The sequence below is a fragment of the Simochromis diagramma genome, unplaced genomic scaffold, assembly GCF_900408965.1.
Source record: "Simochromis diagramma unplaced genomic scaffold, fSimDia1.1 OVJJ01000387.1, whole genome shotgun sequence".
NCBI classification, from domain to species: Eukaryota; Metazoa; Chordata; class Actinopteri; order Cichliformes; family Cichlidae; genus Simochromis; species Simochromis diagramma.
The window spans coordinates 6,444,171-6,468,954 of NW_024387152.1; the positions used below are offsets into that span (position 1 = coordinate 6,444,171).

General features: G+C 40.4%; 1 protein-coding gene across 7 annotated transcripts in view; it reads left to right on the plus strand.

Moving 5' to 3' along the window:
- prdm16 (PR domain containing 16) overlaps positions 1–24,784 on the plus strand; it is a 172,438-nt gene that overhangs the window by 133,529 nt on the left and 14,125 nt on the right. For 6 of the 7 annotated variants that reach the window (XM_040048165.1, XM_040048164.1, XM_040048166.1 and 3 more), the window contains exons 4-5: positions 15,698–15,838; positions 20,756–20,858. In XM_040048165.1, the coding sequence (XP_039904099.1) occupies positions 15,698–15,838; positions 20,756–20,858 (244 nt within the window). The other variant, XM_040048169.1, reaches the window with a different exon arrangement.

Genomic DNA, 24,784 nt, shown 5'->3' on the forward strand with positions numbered 1-24,784 from the left:
CACGCTAACATAATATGCACTGTTAGTTGATTATTTACCTGCCGCATTAACGGGAGAGGACGTGCAAACATTACCGCTGCTGCTGGGTTGAGATTCACGAGTCCGGAGCGAATTAAAAACACGACATTCATTTAAGGTTATCGCGTGTTTTGTGAGCAAATGCTTTTGCATATTCTTAGTGTTTCCTCCCTTAAATGAAATATCTACTTAGAAAGTATTGCAAGTTGCCCTGTTGTCAACCATTCTCGTAAAGTATAACCAAAGTTTTGAGGCGCCGTGTTTCCTGCCAGGTTAATGACGCTCCGCAACATGGCGACGTCATTTGGGGCGACTGGAATCGATAAGGGAATCGTTTGCAAAAATGGCAAACAATTCCAAGGAATTGAAACAGTGGGAACCGGTTCTCAACAAGAACCGGTTTTCGATACCCATCCCTACTCACATATAGCACGTGTAGCACAAATTGCATGCCTATACAAAGTGAATGTGCGTCTGTGTGCAGGTACGAGAGAATGAGAAGTGTGTGAAAATCTGTCTATGCCTGAGTTTTCATTTGGACACTGATGGCATTATCTGCACTGAGTAAAGAAGCCATGCAGGCTCAGAGGGTGCCACTTTCAGCTCCCTCCACCACAGTGCCACAGATCAATATAGCTAAAGTCACCCACCTTCTGTAATCATTCTGTGTTCTGCTTCATTCCCCCCATTGGCCAGGTTGTTGTTTATCCTATTATAGCCCTAATTGCCATGCTTATGGTAACCTTTCTTCAGCTTGCAACCCCCTGCACTAAACTAATGGGCAATAGCACAGGAAGGCTATTGTAACCAAGCTCATTTGGCTTGGCTTATATGCCCACATGGACACCTCAGTGCACCACAATGCCCATGTCTATCATTCTCTTACTGTTTTTCTCCTTTTTCTTTATGTGGCTTTCCTTCTTTCACAGCTAGCTAGCATTAGCACTCAGTGCACCGTGTGGCACAGAAGCAGGTTGCAGCTAATGAGTTACCTTCGTGCGCTCAGTGCCATGGCTTTTTAATTAGTGTTGCAGTGCTAAGTGTCCTATGCGAGCCCTTTCAAAGCCCCCTTTCTTGTCATCCATCACCCGTTCCCTTTTGTTTGTCTTTCATTTGCATATATGCACAGACCCCAAATTAGCTAGTGGCTCGTTAATTGCACATGTGGGAAAGTAAATGGATGGTAGCATTGCGGGGTGGAGGTGCAGTCAACATGTTTACCTCCTAAATACCTCCCAGGACTACTGAGCTCAAGCACACGGGGAGGTCACAGTGAATACACCCCTCAGGCTTAAAAGATCCAATTTGCTGTTTGGAGTAATTAGTACAACTAACAAGCTCAAGCCCACATTCAGACAAATGAAAATCCATTTTGTTCGTTTTATTGTGGTTACAGAATACATGCAAAATTGCAGGTTTATCATGCCCTCAAGTACTGAAATGCTACCAACAGTACTAAGAGTAAAAAAAAACAAACTACATTTCCAGAGACTGAAATAAATATTTTTACACAATGCATTTTTTTAAGGGTGAAAATTTCCTTATCTATTATGCCATAAAATTAAAATGCATTCTATTCACTTAACAAAGTCTATAAAATTAAGAGTTTATATGCCTGTATTGACTTCTCTTAGCTGAACTGATCAATAGTCAGTCAATAATAGATAATGATGTCTAAGTGCTGAGAGATGACCTGTTGCACCTTAGGTGTCCTTAGTGTTATTGATCAGCTTCTATTCACTGGCAGTAGATTTTATTGTTGAGTAAAAGTCACAGGGGAAAGCCTCATATCTCCAAATTTTAATGCTATTCAGGAATGAAAACTGTGAAATTTGCCGTTTATTTTACATAAATTAAACAGCAACTACACTAATAATTATAATCATTGGTCAAATTGAGAGAGTCAGACAGCAGGTTCCTAACAGAGGATATTAAGCAACGATCAGGATGCTGAAGAGTTAAAGGATAACAGATATAAATAAAATATTAGAATGTAGTCTAGATTCCACTGGTAATGACAGAAAGGGCTAACTAAGAGCTAAACTAATGTTGTCACGTATCTTGGAACAAGATACAAGCCAAACAACAGCAGTTCTGTCCGAACTGTAAGCTGTCTTCTTACTGATTCTGGAGTGCAGTACGTTACAGTAATCAACTGGAGGCGAAGGACACGTGATTGATTTCCTGAGCCTGAAAATGAAAGAAAAGGCCTCGAACTAAGCTGAAGAAAACTGAACTGCATTAATAAAAATTTGATTTTGGATGTGCTGTTTATGAGTGAATAATGGTCCCAAAGCACGCACAAAATGATCAATAGTTTTGTGATGGGCAGCAATACGTTTAAAACCTGGCTTTAAAAAAATGATTGGAATCTGTTAAAATCTGTCAAAAGAAATCAGATGTAAAATCTAAAAAAATAAAATAAAAATGTATTCAACACTCATGGAAGGTTTCTTATGAAGGAGACCAGAATATTTGGAATTACAGGGGACAAATGACAGAGGATAAATTAAGAAAACCATATTTCCATCCTTTTATCGCAGCATCTGACTGAGTGGAAATAAATTACAGGGGAATTCAATCATCATCAGTGAAATAAAAAGGGTCACCTTATCATCACAAACATGCTACCACACTGAAAGTGGTTTGCAAAATCTTGAACATACACGCATTAACCTGCGAGTGATTGACAAAAACAAACTCTGCAAACATCTTTACATGTGTGATAATTCCTAAAATCTTTGCACATGTATATGACATTTCTTACTGATTGGACCTTTTAATCAATATATATTTCCTTAACAACAAAATACATAATGTATATAATTTTTTAAGCAATGCCATAACTGTAAGATCAGATTGTGGCCTTTTTTTGTCTTTTATTTTTTGTTTGAGGTCTTGTGTTCGTGCACTGTCTCAAACGGCTACACTGTGTGAGGTATACTGTTGTGTTTGTTCCCACTGCTGATTGGCCAATTATGCCTGATTGTGTTCCTTTAGGGAAGCATTCTCCAAGAGTTGTTAGTGAATGGCCAAATTATGCCTTAGCTTTTAATGTGACCACGGGGAACCTCAGACTACTCCAAAAAGTTTTTTTTTTTTGGTCTTTGCAATGCCACAAGTAACTTGTAATGACAGCATTATTAGTCAAAGGATAGTTTGAAAGTCATTGTTATTTGCTGGTGTGATTTTAATGGAGACTCGGACGCCGTGGGCCGTTTAAGCTTTAATGAGAAGTTTCCAGGTGGGAGTTAAAGTTGGGCCTGCGCCCTTTCTCTGTCCCTCATGACCCTTCTGTACCGAGCCAAACTCTGTGCATCAAACAGCCACTGCATTCAGTATTTCATGTCATTTATTTCTCTGCAATGAAATGAATAATTTTATTTATTTTTTTTTTTAAAAACACTACATTTTAGTATAAATATGGACATCAAATCTCTGCAGTCACTGCATACTGCCTTTTAATTGTTGATGCTAGTTGGCTTTTTGGTGTTCAGTGTGTGTGTGTGCGCGCGCTTTGTTGTAAGTCTTGAGCTCTAAAAGAAAAGTATGCGATCTTACATCCTGGAAGCAGTAATTAAGCGATACTCTGTGTCCTCCTCCTGTCCTCCTCCTCCATCTCCACACTCCCTCTGTGTGTGAATGTATGTGTGTGTGTGTGTGTGTGATTAATGACACTACTAATGGTGTGTCTAAACACTGGCTGCCCTGTTATCTCTTATCTGACAGAGAGGAGAGGGCTCATGTCAGCAGCCGCTCTTCCTTCTCATTTATCTCCTCATTTCTTCCTACCGTCCTTTTTTTCTATCTCCAAAACAGCCTGCTTGTTTAGAATTTTTTGTCACGTGTGGTTTGCGATAGCTTTTCATTTCTCCGATGGGTAGTCCATGTTCATTGTTGTTTGATCTTTTGATACATCTGTTCTTAGGAAGTACAAAACTGTTATCTAGTGTTAAAGGTCGACATCTTCAAATTGCTTTTGTTTAACAAAATCTTTTTGTGACGGACAATTTTATTTTTATTTGTGTTTCCTGGAAACATCCCCTCAGTTATAAATAACTTCAAAGTCTCCCATTCTGGGCCCCATTTACTCCATGTGCCTCAATCACCCTAATGTGCCTGTTTAGGCATTAGGTTCTCTGAGGGGGGCCCATATCCATCCATCTCTTCCTCCATATATCCCATCATACATTAAAAGGCAGATAACTGACACACTGTTAATATTGTGTCTAACACGAACCAGATGACTGCAGGACCCTTCTGCACCACAGACCGCTGCCCGCAGCTGATTTGACCGTTTCCTTTTCTCTTGGGTTAAGGGATGAGCGTTCTTAATTAAAAGTTAGATATATGGGCCTCTGGGTGGAGATGCTCGAGCAGGATCCATTACCTGCACACTGGGGGCCCCGCCAGAAAAAGAGTTAGGGCGAAGGTTAAGATAGTGAGATGAGATATCAGGCACGGGGGTATCATGAGTCTGCTGGTGCTGCATCTTGGGTCAAAATCCAAATTAAGGGTTTGCAAAGAAAAGAAAGAAGTTGTTATAGTGGTTTGAGCATGAGGTGGTGGCTGCGGGTGCTAAAGCTAGCACAGAATTCAATGCAGGCCGAGAGGTGCTAACCGTGATCTCAATAGCCGTATTGTGTTCGCACTTGAACGGGAGCCAAAAAATCCTGTGAAATATCAGAGCAGAAAGAGGGAGAGAGACGTGTGGAAATGAAACAATGGTTTACACAACAGTGAAATGGGTCTTTTCCTCTGTTTCTTGCCAGCAGGCCCAACACTCAGAGAGAGAAAGCTTTATTGGCCTTCATGTCCTGGCTAGTCTCAGCCCCCGGTTTCGGGGAAAAAGAGGGGAGCACTGGGCTCTACATGTGTGTAACGTGACGTAGAAGCTAGTGTTGGACTGAGACACACACTCAAGTAGCCACACAGAGAGCGCTGACGAGAACACACACATTAAATCAGTCCGTGGCAGAGATGAGAATAGCCAGATATTCATCTAATCCTCTATGAGGAGAGCAACACGTCTCATAGCATCATTTATGCCTCTATGCCTACAGCTAATCCTAGTGGGCATTCTGTGCCTCACAACTGCCAGACACGGAAGTCGAGAGAGCATAAATGCACTGGGGTTTTTTCACTTTTCTTTCTCTTTTTTTTACAACAAGTAGGAAAAGAGGGGATTTTAAATATATTGGCAGAGGAAAGAGAATAAAGCTGCCTATCACTGGCTTGTTCTAGCAAATGTAAAATCTGTATTTTTTTGGCAAGTTAACCTCAGTTAATTTTATTCTTCTTTGCTTTTGTTTTTATTTTGTGCCTGAATGCAATTTGAAGTATTTTGCAATATAAAAATTCACAGCCTGAAGCCAGTGAGTTTATAAGTCAGAACTGCTTTTTTTTTTAACTATAATTTGATAGTAATAATAAAGTTGTATCCACTCTTTTCACGTTTTCCTGTCATAGAAGCACCTTTTTTTAAAATGATAAAACAAGGCTTTGCATTTTTATTTATATGGAGTAATGTGAAAAAGCTTTAGGTACCAAAAGTTGTTGGCTCAAAAATACATTTTTAATATCATATAAAATGCAGTGAGCAGAAAACTAAAGTTTGGTTGCTTTAAAACAGCAAAAGTTGACACATTTGGACACAGAAAAATACATTTTCATTAAGCTGACACATCTGCCCTTTCTTTCTTTTTTTCTTTAATTTGAAAAAGACGTTGGCTAAAAGTCGTTCTAGCAAAATGGAGTATTGTGTTATAGTGATGAGGCTTTTGTTTTTATTGAGTCATTTAATTGTAAATATTTGATTTTCAAGCAAATCTTTTAATCTCGGGTCATCAGACCGAGGAGTAAATCCTGGCCGTACACTAATGGTGAGAGAAGAAATTGGAGTCTGGTTGTTATAGAAAACCCAAAGTTAAGCTCAGATGGTTCCAATAAGGCCCAGGCCTGCAGCCACACAGGGGTTCTGCCACATGCTGTCCTGGCCAGCTGCTCTGAAATGCTTTTTTTTTTTTTTTATTCTTTTCTGTGGAAGGGAGGGGGCACTAATATCTTGCACAATGCATTTTTGCTGATTTGGCCTCTCAAATTCAAGCTTCCTGCAGAAACCCAGGTGGACTATAGGTGATGACAACAGTGAGAAGGAGACAGCACAATGTGTCGCTGTCTGTCAATCTCTTGCTCTCTTTACCTTGAGCACCGTTTATTGTATCTTAGTGTTCGTGTTTCATCTTTTCTCAGCTGTCTGCCAACACATGATGTCACTACAGACAAGGACACAGCAACTTTCTACAATGCTGCATTAAAATGGCTTTCTCCCAAAAGTGAAATTTAAAGAAGATGGTTGGAGACATGTGATGTCTTCTGTTTTGTGTCAATCTGCTTTGCTGAGATTCAAGGAATGAGGTAGCAGATAGGACAAATGCTGCTTTGAAACTGAACAGCAACTGAATAAAAAATTGGAGGGAGGAGGGGAAGAAATCTGTCGGTTCTTCTTGAAATTGTCTGGTTTGGATCACTAGGAGCACGATTACGAATGAATAGATTTATCAGTGTGTATCTGTATCTGTGTGGCTTTGGTCTCTGCTTCCATTTCCCCTTCATCATTCTCCACAGTGTTATATAAACAAATAGCGAGGAAGTTTCCTTTTGCTGCCCGTTATCAAAACCTCTTATTACTACCATCTGCTGAAAATCTCATCTTTCCAGAGCTTACCTTGGAAGGACTCCTTTATTTAGGTGTTAATAAATAATTGAGTGTTACAAGTTCTGCAAATGTGTCCTAAACAGCACTTCCCTATTTGTGTGCGCACAGTTCCAGGAATTGTCCCATTTTGTGTTTCGCTTCCGATGTCAGTCAATAGCATGGAGGTCAAGTTGTGCCAGTGTTGAATGCCAGTTTCCTCTCCTCATTATTATTTCTTATTATTCTTGGCATGGATGTATAAGATTTGACTGATTTAGTTACTTTCTTTTTTTGTTAAGGAAACTTTAAAAAAAAAATCACCATCGTTAAGAAGAATATGATCAACAACGCTTATACATATTATTTGCTTAAATATGGAGATCACTGTTCTCATTAATATTTGACCAATATTTTGGTTGTTTTTATTTTAGTTTTTTAAGATTACAAAGCATAAAAACATGTTTAAAGCTTTACATTATGCTACTTTTTTGGTTGTTGTTTTTGTGGTGGTAATATGTCCTGATTCTTATACTTCAAAGATGTTAATTAAGTTCAATTAATTAATTAATTTGTGGCTAAATTCACAAATGTCCTTGTTCTGGTGACAGAAGCAAAGTTTTGTAAGGATATTATATATTTTCTATATTTTTGAGGTATAAGCATCCAGAGCATAACACTTAAAAGACAAATACAAATGATTGACACTTTAAAACATCTGTTATTCTAATTCTGTATATAAAATCTGAGACAAAGGCAACATTAAACATTGTAGTCAATAAACAACCACTTTGCTCAGTGTGTGTTCTTTCCAGCCACTAAACACATACTTTGCTCTTTCTTCCTTCCTCTTATTAAATATTTGGACAGACTTTGTGTTTTTCTTAAGCCTGTTAACAATTGTTGTAGCTGACTTTTAAACACTATAAACATTCTTTATTAAATGTATGATTTCTTTGACAGAGGCCACTATAAGAAAGCATTTCCTCAGTCTGGCTCTAACTGATTCAGTGTGTGCGCTCCTGTTTGTCACACACATAAGTCTAGTTGTTATCCTTCAAACACCGCCGACAAAGTGTGTGACCCTGATGCACCGTTCATATATTTCCCCATTTGTGGTGCACCTGTTTCTCTATAATGAGCCAATATATCTCCTCACTAATTGCCCTAAATACATATCATAAAGACCTGCCTATAAAAGGCTGTGCAACAGTAAAACAGGCATAGTGTGATGGGAACTTCTGTGCACCCACACGAGCACGTATACATATACGCTGGACATATCATGTGACATAAAACACACGTGTACACGGGCAAAAAGTCACATACACCTGCATACATATGCAGGTATATATATATATATATATATATGTATACATGCATGCACATTTACACACAAGCACACACACTCATCCAGCCTTTAACAAGGGGCTGTAAATAACACAAAGCCATTTCATTAACAAGGTCCAGCCCGAAAACTCACTGCCCCTCTTCTCTTAAAAACATGCACACTTCCTGTTTTAAGTTACTCTAACATGGCAACTCTGCACATGGCAACCTGCTCATTCAAATAAGCTGCAGGGGTGAGCAGGGGGAGACAGTGGCATGATGCAAAACAAAAAAAAATGCACTAAAGTTGCAGACGCATTATCACTGGCTTAACTCTTAAAAAGCTCCTATTCTCTTCCAGTTAGATATGTTGCCCATCAAAGTATAAAACTAAATTTATTGGTTATGCATTTCATGATAAGTAAGTGATAAATAAGATAATGTAAGATAATAATAAATAAGGTTAATTTGTTTTATGTTAAGCACTTTGGCATGCCGTTGGTTTTTAAATGTGCTCTATAAATAAAGATTGTTGTTGTTGTTGTACTTGTTTGCGATTGACAGCCCAATAATGCAAAAATAAACAATGTCATAACTGCTGTAACTTTACAGTATGATAAAATGTGCCTCTGTAGTAGACGCAGAGTGAAGTTTTTTTGGCACAACTTCAGCTGCTTCCAAGGTGCACGGAGGAAAACGCCTAAAGACATCAAAACTCCAGCAACAGTTGCAGAATATAAAACAACTTTATTGCTAGACCAACATGTTTTGGTTTGTGGTCACTATGACCCTGATGAAGGCCACAAGCGGAAGCACACTGGTTTAAACTTAGTTCTATATAGTATAGATTAGTATGGTACAGTACAGTATAACTGATACAACTGATTCTTGAACCTCCTGATAATGTACTAATCCATATTTATCTGCTCTGTGTATATCTCTATCTCTCTCTCTCTCTATATATATATATATATATATATATACATATATATTTAATATATATATGTTAATGTATGCATAATGTTATATTATTCAGTCATTAGATTACATTAGGTAATATTTACATATATATTGAGCTATTGTAAAGAGCCAAACAAGAAACTGAAAAAGATTTGACGTCACCGTGATCAGACCAGTGTTGGGGACACTGGGACTTTTTTTTTTTAATGGCGTGTTTTCAGTGTCGCACATGCAGACTTACCACAAATGATAGCTGTGTGACGGTGATTGTAGAGACGCTGATTTAATAGGAGCAAGTCGGTTCATTAGTGAGCAGGTCCACATTCTGACACTCAAAATGCAAGCAGACACACACGCTCGCACTCTCACTCACACTACAACCCAGATGGCTTTTACAAGGCCCCAGGCCCTCTCTGGCCTGCCCGCCTAGTTTTTAATTATGTCGATGGCCGCCCTGGCCAGATAAAATGGGTCACATTTAACAAGCCTTCACTCACCTTCACACACACACACATACTGGCACACACTGCCACACCTCACATGCATGCATTTTACTAGTGATACAGCTAAAGCTCGCACAAAATACAGAAACGCATTTTTTTCAGTGGCATTCACCTGTGCCTTTGACAGAGACAAACTCTAAAGATGTGATATTCAGCATGGCCTCTTACCTCAATAAAATGTGTGTACTCCGTGCAGGCCTGAGTGTGTATGTGTGTGTGGATTTACAGCCTGTTTCCTTTTTAGCTGTCATTAGGCTGCCAGACATGGCTACACAGGTGTACGATTACCAGCATCAGTAATAAGCCTTACAGACACACACACACACACACTTAGACATTCACTCTATATTTAAAGGTCCAATCTATACTCACAGCAGGGCTCCTCCTGATGAAATACTCTGCCACTGACTCTCTTTGTTTGGACTCACTGATTTCAAAGTTTTATTGCTAAGTTATTGAACATGTGTTTTAATGCATTTATGGGTTTTGAAGAAAACATTTAAATAATGTTCGAATGTCACTGCAGTTAGTAGCTATGCCAGCTCATTCGTGGCCCGTCTGTTTATTTGTTACATTTTTTTTTCTCAGCACAAGTGAATTGGTGTTTGTTTGTTTAAGAACAGCGTGTGCATGAAAAGGCAGGAAAGATGAGGCGCTGTGGTTCTGACAGATTAGGAGAAAAAGGAAAATGTGTGGTGTAGAGATGTGGAAGGCTGAAATCAATTTGTGCTGTTTGGACATAATCTCTCGCCTGACTATTTTTTTCTGGTTAAGAGGAATGAGTCATGCTTGACAAATACTGTCAACTTCATTGATCATATTATTTCAGAGGCGTGCTGAAAAGAGCACATTTCTCTGGTTGGTTACAGTGCTTGGTGAAAATATCATTTTGAGCTAACTGACTTACTTTTTTTTTAAATTTCTTGTTATTTCTAATTTATCAATTTATCATTTTTAAGCATTTGATTTCATATAATTACTGTTATTTTTTTATTGGATCAAAATGCAGTCAGTAAGAGTTTGTGTGAGAAATGATGACAGTGTTCCTGATTGTTTTATATTTTTTAATATTATAAAAAAATAAGAAATTTGTAAACATTGTTGTTAAAAAGAACGGACAAGTGTGTAAATGTGACAAAGGTGACACAAATAAAGAAGTAATAGTTGCTTTTTTTTAAATAATTTTTTATGACGAGGAACATTGATTTATTTTGTTTACAAAGTTTATTTGGGTACTAATAAATATTTCAACTCCCACGCTAACACATCAACAAATTTAGCGTTCCAATTTTACAGATATTATAAATAGTAACTTGAAATGCAATCACAGCTATATTTTTTTTTCATCACACCTCTTCATTTCCTCCTTTTCTTCTGTTTTGTTTTTCCACTTCCCTCACGGATCATCCTCACCCAGCTTAAGTCCACTGAAGTTTAATAAAACATGAAAAATTTCTTTTATTCCTTCCAGTCTTCTTTCTTCAGCGTAAGACGGTGCTCACTGGCAGGACCTCCTCCTGTGTCTCTCCACTTCTTACGTCCGCACACATAAACATGCACACAAATGTGGACAGACACACTCTTTTAGATCACTGAGTGATGTGGCATGGTAGGTTCTTCTCCGTAGGCCCCCATCCATCACCACACACACAGTCACACACACCCACATAAGAATGAGCACAAACACACTGGAAGCTGTCATGATCTGTACTCTATCAACCACTTTATTAGCCTGCCAGTCTGTGCGTGTGTGTGTGTTTGTGTGCATGTTAAGAGGCCTCCCAACTGGAAACAGACCCAGAAAGGATACACACCCAACACACACACTTCTTTATTTCTTGTTAGTCTTCCTGCACCTTAATTTGTAACACCTCTAACAACCAGCTCCGCAGCCCACTTCACAGCCACTCAATCTGTCACTGCTCAGTTTCTATGACTGTCCTTTTTCTCAGGGTGAAACAGAGTGTATTAACGTGTGTGTTCATATGTAATTCTTTCTCTTTATACCACTTCTATTATCTACATCCACCATGGCCTTGTTTATATATTTAAAAATACATGTACAGCTGTAGAGAAGGAAGTTTTATTTCTACTTTGCGCTTGTTTTCATGCCAGGCTGCCCCCTGCCTCCTTTAAGATGAACTGCACCCAATCCTCCATACCTTTCTTTTTCTTCGTTTATCTCTCTATCCTTCTTTTCTCTATATTTTCACACAAACCCAATCTAGATCGATCAATATCGATACTTAAAAAGAATCTGCTCCTTGTTCTTTCTTTTTCCTCCTTGAAACAATGTTTTTTCCATTTGTTGGCAACCTCCCCAGGACATTAGCAGATGAACCAGGAGAAAGTCTGCCATTCTCTACATGTTTAGAGTGCTTATTTTCCATTTCCCAGAGCCAGAAAAACTTTCGATTCAAAGAAATCTTTCAGCTAACTTTTTTTTGAAAAAGATTCTGCTTAACTGCCTGGTTCCTTCTTTAATACCGGAACCAATGTGTTAGTTTTGTTGGTCTGAAAAATGGCAAATCAGTATGGCTCGCTCATCTCCTATCCTCCAAAAACCTTGAAACAAAAACAAACGTTTCTCTATTTTCTGGCGGGGGGGGGGAGTAAAAATAAAGAGCTCAAAACGAGAAAACCTTTTGGTCCTCTACCACACATGTATACAAATGCATGCAAACAAGGGTGTGTTCACACGTTGAACACCACATCAGTGTGCAACGGAGCACTAAGATCACACTTTGTAAAAATATTTCCTCAGAGACACGCAATAACCCAGGAGTTATGTCTCACATGCTTCTATCTCAAGCTCACATCAAAATCACAATCACCACTGCACTCCGAGCTGCCATTTCCATTTTCTGTCCTTCGTCAAACAGAAAATAATATATACCTTGTCACCAACGTCTACCCGTACAAGCATCTTTCCGCCACTAATTCAGCCCAGTGCAGCACACACATCCGTCAGATATAACTGGCGGAGGAGAGGGCATGCCGAGACAGCCATTAAAGGTTCCTAGCTGTCAAAGGTTCCCCTTTGTGTTGTGAGGAGAGGTATAAGTGTCGTGCTCTTATCAGAGCTTCCTGTGGAGTTTGCTCTGCATCCTGTCTACTTAGAGCTGCTTCTCTTTCAGTGAAGTCTCATTGTGTCTCTGTGCACATGAATGTGTTGGTGTGTGTATGTGTGTGCATGCTGTCAAGTGAGTCATTTTGTAATACTGTTCATAGTATAGGTCAAGTTCTGAAATTGCTTTTCTTAAAATGTTTTCAGTGAGAGTAGTACAGTATATCAGTGATGTAGAAGTAAATGAATGTGTGAACAAACATACTAGGCAAGATGGATCTTTGTCTTTTAAAAATACATTATTGTATGAATACAACTTCTACAATCTCAGTGATTAGATATAATTACAAAATCTACAAATACCAAAGCAATAAATAGATGGTTTTACAATAAACCGGTTAATTGTGTATGATCTTTGGTAAAAGATCGAAGGATATTCAAGAGAATCTTTAAGAGGTTGAGATCAAAATAATTTACCAGCTCATTCTCCTTTTGAACAAATGAGAAGAACTGAAAACTGAGTGATAAGATTAAGGCACAGCTACCATACATTCAGCGGAGATGGGTTTGGTAATATAAAGACTTTTTCTGATATCATTACAGCTACAGTGTCTGCATTCTAATCACTGAGAGAAGCTTTGGGGAAATCTTTGAGTAGCCGAGTTTTTTTTTCGCTCGCTTTGTTTGGTTGAAATTTGTTCACACGTGGAGTTGATGATTTCCAGCCGGGTCCTCCTCCTCCTCCTCCTCCTCCTCCATGTTACATGTGGATGGAGGAGGTTGAATGGGTGAAAAAAGGTAAAGGTAAATAAACAAACAATCAGCCGCAAGCTTGTTCTGGCTCTCCTTCTCTGTTGCCCCTCATTTGAAGCCTTATAAATCAGGCCTCCACCCCGAGACAGGGTGTTAGCAGGCCTCCCAGACTACACACATACAGGAACACACACAGGTCTGCTGCTCATTAAATCCACGATCAGATCTCTGTGTGTGTGTGTGTGTGTGTGTGTGTGTGTGTGTGTGTGTGTGTGTGTGTGTGTGTGTGTGTGAGAGAGAGAGAGAGAGTGATGTAGTAGAGTGTGTGTGTGTGTGTGGGGGGGAGGACGACAAAATGAGAGGGTATGAATACAACTATGCCCAACATGTAGACATTGCAGTGTTCAAATGTGCATGTGCCCAAAAAGAAACTAATAACCGCACACACTCTACACCTGGATCGCAGCTTTTCTCCATGTGTTCATAAAACACCTAAGATACCTGTTGCAGCTACCTTGTAATCTCATGACAAGTGCACTTTGATTCCACCAGCAGCAGAAAATATATTGGGTGGAAGACTAGGTGTGTGTGTGTGTGTGTGTGTGTGTGTGTGTGTGTGTGTGTGTGTGGGTGAGCATGTCACTGACTGCTTTCACACACAAAATGAAGGCCTTGCCTTTGTCAGGCCAAGTGCTTGGACTTTAAAGTGCACAGTGAGGAGACAGTAGCTGTAGATCTGAGGAGCATGAGGAATAGAGAAGATTTTTTCCATTGGCTTGTATATATATATATATATATATATATATATATATATATATATGGCTTTTGAATATCTGAGTGTGAGTTATAGGGAATGCATAGAAGCAACTGATTTGCAGTAAACTGTCTCTTTCCACACTCTTCCAAACACACAACACACAACCAGCAGCTGCAGCTTTCATTCTAGCCTCGCTGAACGGGGTTTTCAAACACCTTTAGGTTTTAATATGTATTTTCAGCCAAGGCGCTAACAGGCATCATTGTTCTAAAGAAGGCGCAGTTACTGTAGTTACTTCGGTAAACTCACACCTTGGCTTGAAAGTAGCACGGCAATGCTGTTACATCAAGCTGTTGCCTTAGCCGTGCATACATGCATCCGCCTAAAACAGTTGCCGTATTTGTACAAGCACGCACATGGCGTTTCTTCCACACCTCCATCCAGACCCTTTACATATTTACTCACCAGACTTGGCACCTGCACCCCCGCCCACAAAAATACACCTTCCGCGTGCATTCAACAACAAGAACATAGGCATTCACACTTTACGAGCTGGAGGGGAAAAAACATGAGCATGGCTTTAGAAAAGCAGGCAGTTAGAGAAGTTCGCGAACCTTGCACATCTAAAAATGTCAGAGGGTTTGTTGGTTCTTCTCCATCACACCTCGATTTCCTTCAGCAGGCATTTGACTGTGATTAGGAGTGCACCGTGTCATACTAGAAGTCAGGGCTGAACTCAAGCCAGGCTGATTGGTGGTTGTAATTAGAGGAGTTGCTCAGTCTCAGGCCAGGTCTTCCTGGAGGATTCACACAGGCTCAGGCTCACATGTAGAAATCGGAACTTCAAACCCAGCTATGTGGAGAAGAGCCCGGTAGTTTCTGCCACCTCCAGATTTCCCAGAACCAACCAACTCCACCAAGCAAACACAAATTTCCACCACCAAAGATTCCTGCAATTTCTGTTTCTGTTTCGTATATGCGCAAATTTCTGTCTAATCTAAAAACATGAAGGTTTTATTGCAAAATTGCTGTCTTTCCAAAATTGTCATTATTTTGCATTTTACTTCAGGAATCAGTTTAGATTAGGAGCCTTTATTTCTCAATAGCTATAAAGCATGGTTAGTCGCTCCTGGTTTTCCCCCTCACTCTTCACTTCACAATGAGCCCCTCTTCTGTTCTTCTGCTCCTCCTCTTCCTGCTCCACCACTACCTCCATCCTCCTTCATTCTCTGTGAAAGCAGGTAACATGAAACCCACTCTTGGAGTCTCAAGGGTCTGCAGGGGTTACAAAGGGTGATCAATATGTGCCAGGGAAAGTCTTTAGACAAGTAAAAGACACCGCAGTTTGTGTACTCCCTCCTCTTTTCCCTCTTTCCTCTTCTTGTTGTTGGGATTGACAAGGTTAGATGGCCCTAACACCCACTGACATGTTAGCTCTGTGTACCTTAAAGTTAAATGACATCAAACCCTTGGCCCACACACAAATATTTAATCCATGTAAACACACCAACTACATAACTACACTAAAAATCACTTGATTAAATCAAGTCAATTGAATAGTCGTTGAAAAATTCTGTTTTTTATTTTTTAATATCTAACCTGTTGCTTTTCAACAGGTGGTGGATGACATGGGCAACGTGAAGTTTGCACTGGACACGGGACCAGATGCCGCCGGCAACAGCTGGCTCAAATACGTCCGCTCTGCCCCGTCATTTGAGGAGCAGAACCTCGCCGCCTGTCATCTCACAGGAGACCAGGTGAGTGCCATGACAACATTGTCCAAGTTGAATCCGTTGTCCAGATACGAAGGAAGTCGCACCACACTGAAATAGGCAGAGACGAGTGGGGGGTGGCAGTTATTCCTTCCCGTCTACTAAGAGTAAATGCTGGCTTGATGTGTGTGAATGAGTGCTTTTGTGTGTGTGTGCTGGAGAAAAGTGTGTGCTAGTAATGACCAAGGAATGGCTTCATTGTGTGTCTGTGGCTGGGATGGTTGCCAGTGCTGTTAAGAACTGACCCATGTAAAGAGGCTGAGGAATAGTCTGACACTCCTGAGTCCCATAATAACCGTTATCCAAGGTGCAGTCTTCTTCTGTGGCAGCAGCAGTTTCTCTTTTTGCTTCTTATCACCCAAACACCCCCACCCACCACCCCTTTCTCGCTCTCTCTTTCTCTCTCAAACCTAAGCGAGCTGTATCGGATCCTTTTGGAAAGATGCCCAGCCATTGCCTATAAAACCCCAACTGCTTAACTAGGCCCTAACCCTAACCCCATGCAATGCGTGTACCACAACTTACACTGCTGCAACGTATTAGCATAATTCTCCGTTTCTGTTTATAACACAGAGACAGTTTTTTTTTTTTTCTTTTTGCTACATTTTGCTCTGCTGACTCTTGTCCCAGTTTCTGCAAATTAAATACTGGTGCTGTTACTTAATACGCATTTCACTGTCAATTCAATCTGCTTCCAAAGGAGAACCGAGGATGGGAATCTTAAGTGAGATGACACCAGAAGCTAAGCAGCATGACAGTAGCCAGATCCGCCCGTATGATTCGTCTGCGTGTTTCCACATTCTCGTCACTCTGCTCTCATTTGTTTTCTAATCCCTGCCTACGCGGCCCTTCCTGACTCCGTCTCCAGCCGCCTGTTCCTTGCCGACTCTGTCTCCTTTCTCTATCCTGGTGTCTTGATCTGCCACCTGTCACCCTGTCACACCAAGGGGACAGGCTGGTGTGTCCATTTAAGCTTCAGACATTAAGTCTGACCGATAGAGAGAAAGGGGGCTTGGTACCAGGCGTAAGAGACTGAACGCACGGGGGCCTCCGAGATTGACAAGCACCAATTGGCTGGCAACACCAGCCCGCCTAATCCTTTTAAGATTTTCACATCAGTGCCCCCTGCCACTGCCACACAATGTCAAAGAAAGAATCAGGGCACCAGAGAAAATTGTGGAGAATTATCGGACCACGAAAAGGCCACGTGCACGATTGCTTTTTGATGTGTTTTGCAGTTGTTTGTACTTAGCGAACGGCTTTTGCTTTTGTTTGCTTGCCCAGTTGTTTGGTGTAGTGGCTCGCAGGTATGACCCTATCATTTATTTACAAACACAACACAAACACACACACTCACACACACACTTATGTGCAGCCACTCAGTGCTAAAATGTATAATTTAAGAGACCATTCACTGATTTTTCTTTTTTCTTTCTTTCTTTTTTTATAACTGCATGCACAATACATGAGTTTATGGAAATATGTGCACACTAGGCAAATTCAAATGCAGGCAGTAACCTTTTAAAGAGCAAGAGGAGAAGTTATGGGGTTGTTTGTCATTAATGATGCAAGATGAACAAATGTGTGCATGACTGATCATAATTCAGACATTTGTGGCCGTGCATTAATTTGGCATTGTTTTTATAGATTTGTCTCCATTCTGTCAGGTGATTCCACGAGTTTCATTCAAAGCATTGTGGATTTCTTATTTTTTCTGATAATCTGAATGTGGCTCTCTGTGTAAGCAACTACAGACAACTGTATCAGTTACATTCTTCTCAGTTAAAATCCATCCAAAATGTGTGCCTCTGTGTGTGTGCGTGCACCTAAGCGAGATTGTTCTCATTCATTTATAACCCCAAACAATTAGTCAAAATGGGTTTGCAAGTGTGCCCATTCACTTTTTCGAAGGCCAAGTTGCACTGAGAGGTGGAAACAGCTGAGAGAGCTATGAGTGGCATGTGAGATGGGTGGGTAGCTGATGGGGGGTTTAAGGAAAAGATGAACCTTGTCCACCTTCTTGTCAACTTTTCATCTTTTGTGTTTTGGAGTGAAGCCCTTTCCAGTGCTGTTTGATCTGCCCTTCTACCCCTGGACGGATCCATCAATTCATAGAGACAAGCGTGCATGTGCAAGTGTGTGTGTGTGTGTGTGTGTGTGTGTGTGTGTGTGTGTGTGTGTGTGTGTGTGTGTGTGTGTGTGTGTGTGCGCGCGCGCGCGCATGTGTATTAGGCCACAGTAGGGGATTGTTGTGGACCCCTATGGCTGGCATTGATCGATGAGGCATCTGTCTGCTGAACACTGGACAGAGATGGGAAGAGGTCAAGACAAGTCTATGTGATCAGACCTTACTGTAGGACACACAGAGAGAGAGAGTGAGAGAGAGAGAGAGAGAGACGAGTAAGAGAAAAGGCAAAAGAAATATTCAAATTAGACATCCAAATATTAATTAAGAATGTAATTAAACCCTCTTAATTATTAACTGACTTGTATTCTTTGAAAGGAAAAAAAGTGTAATATTTTCTGATAATGTTGCAATTAATAATCTTGACATAAAACCGGGAAGATGTGTCATTAATATCATAAATTAAACTACACATAAAAGGGCTGCAACATAAATTAAGCATAAAAAATAGAAAATAAAAAAAAGGACTTTTAGGGATATTGCGACGCTGTTCATTGTTTTTTACCTCAGTGCCCACACTCGTGTCTGAACGGGTTTTATTTGTTTTGTTTACCCGCTGTAAATACGATTTAATAAATATTTGAAAAATAATTCAGTAGCAATATCCGTAATCGATATATTTTTTTCGTCAAAATAACTTTACGGCGTCACACAAGCCTCTCAAAAATCGAAATTCTATTTTTTTTTTTTATGTTTTATTAAAATGCGATCTTAAACCATTCAACTCTGTCAAATTTTCTTTTCTTCAACAATTCTTCTTTTTTTCTTTTAGATTAAAAAAAAATCTAAGAGGCAATGAGATTATGCTCAGACCACAAAAGTGAAGCACGAAGCAAAACTTAAACTAAGAAAATAAGTAAATAAATAAAAAGGCCTGCTGTGTGTCTGTGTGTCTATTTGCTTGTTTAAGCATGTGTTCGGCCTATAGTGTGTGTGTCTGTGTGTGTTTGTGTGTTAGAGTGACCGACAGAATGACTGCGAGTCTGTCAGGCTGCTTTATCTATTATTTACATCAATAGTAGATTTATCAAGCGGCCAAAGCGGCGGCTGGGATCGGAGATGCGGGGAGGGGTCTGTGCCGCAGATCCCTCAATCCTTTTGGCTGGAGATAAGACGAGGAGGAGTGGCCGACGGGTAACCGAGAGAGCACTAAGGGGCAACAGGGAATCACTAATGAGAGAGAGAGAGAGTCAGAAAGAGAGAGAGAGAGAGAAAGAGTGAGGGAGAGACTCATCATCATCATCAAAGACGCGCTCACTGACTAGATTAGAGAGTAACCCAGCAGAGGAGCGTCAGGCTTCATCCAACCAAACGGAGCGATCACCGACCGTCTACAGCTCTTCCCGACCGACCCGCGACCCCTTCTCCCCGGCCTTGTGCGCTCTAGCGCCCCGGTCCATCTCGGGCAGACCTACTATGGGTTGTGTCGCCAACTCCACCGGGACTGAAGTGCTACTGCAGCTGGAGGCTCTCCGCAGCGCCGCGCAACTTTCTCAACTGTTCCGTCTCACGGAGAAAAGAAAGGTCAGGTCGAAAAAGCATAGAGAGACAGTAGCCTATTTCTGGTAAATATAATACGCTGTAGTAATAATAATAATAATAATAATAATAATAATAATAATGCGTGTAGTTTTCGTTGATTTTAGGCCTTTGCACTTTGTCTCCTCTCTCTCATCTGACGAGCGCTAAGTCTTAAAAGTTACTTTCCCAGCCTCTCTGTATGTTTGTGTGTGTATGTGTCAAAGAGTGCTTCTGTCCGTCTTGTTGTGGTGACAGTGTACAGCTGGTGCAGAGCGCCCCCATGCGTTCACAGATCACGCCTGAAGTTGTTTGCGCTGTGTCATAATAATTGGGATGCACAGAGCTGCAACATGTAAAGAAGTGCCATGTAAAGATGATTATTTAAAAAAAATAAACTTTGAATGTTAATTGTCATCTTTATAATTTATTTATTTATTTATTTGTATTTTGTGAATCGAGATTTAAGCTCAGCTTGGTTTCCTGTACTGTTGGTTTAGGCCTCGGCTCTGACTTACCTTTAAATACTTCAACTTGAATCCGATTTCTGTTGTATTGAACGAAAACTGGGAAAAAAATGAAACCCAAGTGTCCAGCAGTAAATTATGTCCGAGCACACTTGTCAAATGACCTCAATAAAGTGATTTGTCGCGTGCAGTTAAAGACCCGACATTTCCCGGTTTGCTGCAGCTGTAAAACAAAAACGCACGACAGAAGCGGGGCTGTTTATTTTTGCTATGACATTTTTTTTGTAACAAATGCGTTTGTCTGGATTTCTTATATAATTCTTTCGGGTGTTTATTTATTTTTTAACAAGAGTGCAGATCACGTTTCCATCTGTAACAGAAACTAACATTTACGTATTTCCGTTCGTTTTATTTCACAAAGTTCGGGTAAATTTGCAATTAAACAAACAGCTGATTGTGTTGTGAAATAAAAGGAGGGGGGGGGGTTATGTTAGTAAAATGAATTGTTTAATGTTGTGAACAGATCAGAATCAATTATGTTCCAATAGGAGGATAATGTATCTTACTTTATATATTTGTAATGCCCCCGTTACCAGCCATATTATTAGAATAATATTGGGTTTCACGCGGGCCCTGAGCTGCGACAGTAAATATATAGGGGGCCAGACTTATTAATCCTTTCCTGACCTAAGTTAAAGTCTCCCTTGCCTTTCTCTCTCTCTCTCTCTTCAGATTTATTATAAAGCTGTCCGGGACATTGAAGCAGGGGAGGAGCTCTTAGTGTATATGAAGGACGGTATTTTCCCTGAGGGATCCATGGCACCCAACCTACAAGGTAAGATTAATGCGCGTCATTAGCGCACGTTTTAAACAAACTCCAACCTGCATCCTGTGCCGCTTTCGCGGTCAACACACTCCATAACTGGAGGAAAAGACACCACTTCTCCCTCCAACATTTTTTCCCTACTCAAGAAATGTGAATTATTCGAACCATAAATTTCCAGGATGGAATTAAATCCCGCATTAAAGCATATGGTTGAAGGCCGTTTTGGATCTGTCATTTAAAATAGGCTTGCCAATATAGAAAGGATACCCGTAAGAGTCTGGTCTGAATTGTGCTCTTTTACAATGCTGCAATATAATGGGCCTCTTTGCCTGAAATGCTGTATTAGGGCGTCAATTGGCACTTGTCATATTCCATCCTATGCGAGTAGAAATTTTCTGTTGACGGAAAGCTAAGATCAAACAGAAATTACTCGGTAGCCGTGCATATTATTAAGAACACATTATGGGAGCAAAGGGAGAGAAAAAAACGTTCATAGGTGGAGCAAGAGGGGGAGGTGGATTAATGGCATTTAGTCGGGAAATATTAGTTAAAACGTTGACTCGTTTCAACCACCTCAGGTCTTCATCAGAGTGAAAACCTTCAAACAAACACCTTAGTGCTGGAAATGTAAGGAAATCGCCATAAAACGGACTGGCATCAGAACACGATTACTATCCTAAAAATGAAAATAAATAAACAATAGGGTGACAATTGCAAGTCAAGAGTTTAATTAGTGTCTCCCCGGTGTGCAACTTTAAGAAGGCTGTTGGTTTGAGACGGTTTACAGTCTACTTCCTCTGTCAAACTTGGATATATAGGTATGAGGTTTCCGTTACAGCGGTTTTTTAGGCAGTCGGCCTTTCTGATGGATTGTTCATTGACTTCTTTTCCAGTCCCCCCACCTCAGCAGCCTGCCATTGTATTGGTGTTCAGCAAAACAGTCTAATCAGGAGTTTCCATTGAGATGGCATTGTATATTTATGTTCGCTCACTCTGCCTGCCTGGCGTTTCTCCGTGCGTCGAAGCGACTTCTCTGTAGCGATTTCAACCCCTGGGAATCCCGTGTTCCGACTGAAAAGAAAGGGGGAAAGATGCCTCTGTCTAACCTGTTTAAGTTGTTTCTGTGTGTAATTTAATTAGTGCTTAAAAATAATGAAGAGAAAGCTACAAAGCAGATCAGGTATGATCAGAAGCAATTTTGAGATTGAAAAATTACCTGTCAGTTAATTGAATATGCTAGAGCTTGAAGCTTTTTTAGTCTCATTGTTGAATTAGTTAAAGATTATACACAATATAAATAAAATCGTTCCCTTTCTTTCTTTCTTTCTTTTAATACATTTCTGTGCATTTTATTATGGCCCTTTCTTTAGATCTTGTGCCGTAAGTGCTTCGTTACACCTTCTTTTACACTGTCCTCTTGAAATTGGCTCACATTTCAAAGTGCGTCACATTTCTAGGTGCTCTCATCCACCCTTCTCCTCTCTGACTGGGTAACCTGATTCACTGTACTCACTGCCTTTCAACCGTGCCCGCCTATGTCAGACTGAATATGTCCAATATTTTATCTCGTAATCTAACTTGGACAGCTGTTCACTTTTCTTTCAAACTTTACTTAAGCGGAAAAGGGTCCGTAGTTCCGCTGCGTTTTCTTTAAACATCTTGGACTTATTGTGCCGAAGTGCTGTTGTCAGGTAACATTGTTTTGTTGTGTTTCCAGTCTTTCTGGAACCACAGATGAAAAAAAGAAAATCTGATTACTGTTACTTGTCATTGATTAGAAAATTGTGGAGGGAGAACAAGATGTTCGTGAGATGCTGTGCAGTTCACCAGCTCCCCACCACTACCCTGCATGATGCACAGTTTATGCACAGGTCTCTATGCCAAAGATGAAGGGGAGGGAGGGGGGATACAGGAGCAAAGAAAGCTATATTATTGAAAAGAAGCAGATTGACATGTTGTAGGAGTGTGTCAAAGATGGAGCACGCTTATACATGATTTGTTGAATTCATCTGCCTGTAAGTATGCGCATGAGGGAGGCAGACAGAGAGAAAATTTCACCTGCCAAAATGTCTGTGTCAGGGCCAAAGTATTTGGCTTTGTGTATTGTGTAAGAGAGAGCTGAAGGCACACAGAAAAGAACATGTAACATACAGATGGTTTAGTGTTTAAAGATGCTTACAGTATATGTGAATCAGCAACACTGAAATAGAAGGATGAGCAGCGATTCAAAGTCATCTCACCGTTGTGATGATCGCATCTGATTTGTTTTTCCTGTCTCCCTGCATTTGTGCGAGCAAGGGAGTGAGGCAGTGGGGTTGAGCAGGAGTTTGGCAGCGCAGCTCTGTTCTCTGTGTCCAGCTTATCGGAGAAGGAATTTGAAGTGGAGGACTTGAGGAGTCCCCTGAGACCTCACCCATGCTCCCAGATTAGCTGCTAAACTGCACATAATTGTGACTCCCTTCGTCTCCCAGAGAGCTATTAGTCTCCACTTTAACCTCCCCACCCCCCCTCCACAAAACCCACACAAGCCAGACTTGCTGAAAAAACACAGGCACACTGAAATGCACATGCAAGTACCTTTGCATATGTGCATCCTAACATTCACGCACGCACCTGAGTGTCCTTTTAGGTGTTTCCTTTCATCTTTTATTACTTGTGTTCCTTTTTCCTAGAGGGTACTTGAAGGTCCTTGCTGTATATGAACCATGTCTTTATTATTATTTTTTTTTGTCCAAAATATTTTCCACTCTTAAATGTCGCAGACAAAAATTATTTTGAGTTGTTTGTGCTGCAGAGGCAATCATACCCAACCCTCTCACAGTAAAATGCTCGCTCCCTATGAAATACGTCCACACAGTGGTGTCAAAGTGGCTAGTTAGTTTAGTGTTTGAGCTCTGTGTAATGGTCCATTGACCAGAAGGTCATTTATCCTTCTCCCCAAGGTTAGACACATTGATGTTGCTACACTAATGCCCTTTTAATGTGTCCAAGAAGTTCCAGCTGGATAAACGGCCACATGCAGTAGAAAGCAGGTGAGCCATGCACTGTAAGTCATTTTGGATAAACTCATTTAGTACAGCTTGAATTGATGGATGGGTGTGTGTGGCATGTTGGGACACCTGGGGGGCCGACTCAGACGCTGGCTGCTTGGGTCATGCCAAAGAGGGTATGGCAGGTTGGCGCTGAAATCACCATGGGGTCGGCGCCACCGTGGCCCTGCTTACCTCTGTTCATTTTGGCTCATTTTGGAAACATAAGCACACTTACACACACACACGCGTACACTTGTTTATGCATTTGCACACAGACGCTCCGCTGGGCTTTCCCCTGATCTGTTGAACTTGGCGTCGGACTCAGGAACTTGCTATTGAAAGAGCTGGTCCGAGTTTTATGCATTTGACCTTGTTGGTGAGAAGTATTGTAAAGGTTATCAACATGGAAGGGGAAGACCAGCCCCTATTGTTTCCTCTGTGTGCTATTACACCAACACTCTAAAGCAAACACTTGTTTTAACAAGTAATTAACAGTTTTAATGACGGTTACATTTCACTGCTAATTGATTTCCATTTTATGGGGTTGCTTTTACCATTTGTTAAACCTGTCTATACAGCTGCGACTGAAACACAAAACAGGATGAGATTCTTCTTTTTGCTGAGTTTTATTATCAGTTTTTATCTTTTTATACATTTTAGATATTTGGTTCTGCATCTCTGCCAACATGAGTTGGCATACTAAGATGCAAATAAGCTTGTTTTGCATTGCACATTTTGATAGTGTGTTGAATCTGATAGCGAAAAATGTTGTATTTTTTGCACAGATTAAAAGCACAATTAAATGTCAGCGATTAGCGCTGCTTGTAGGTGATCTTAGCTTGTAATTAAAATGTTGACAATTTGACAAAGTTACAAAAGTTACAAAGTTACAAAAACTAATTA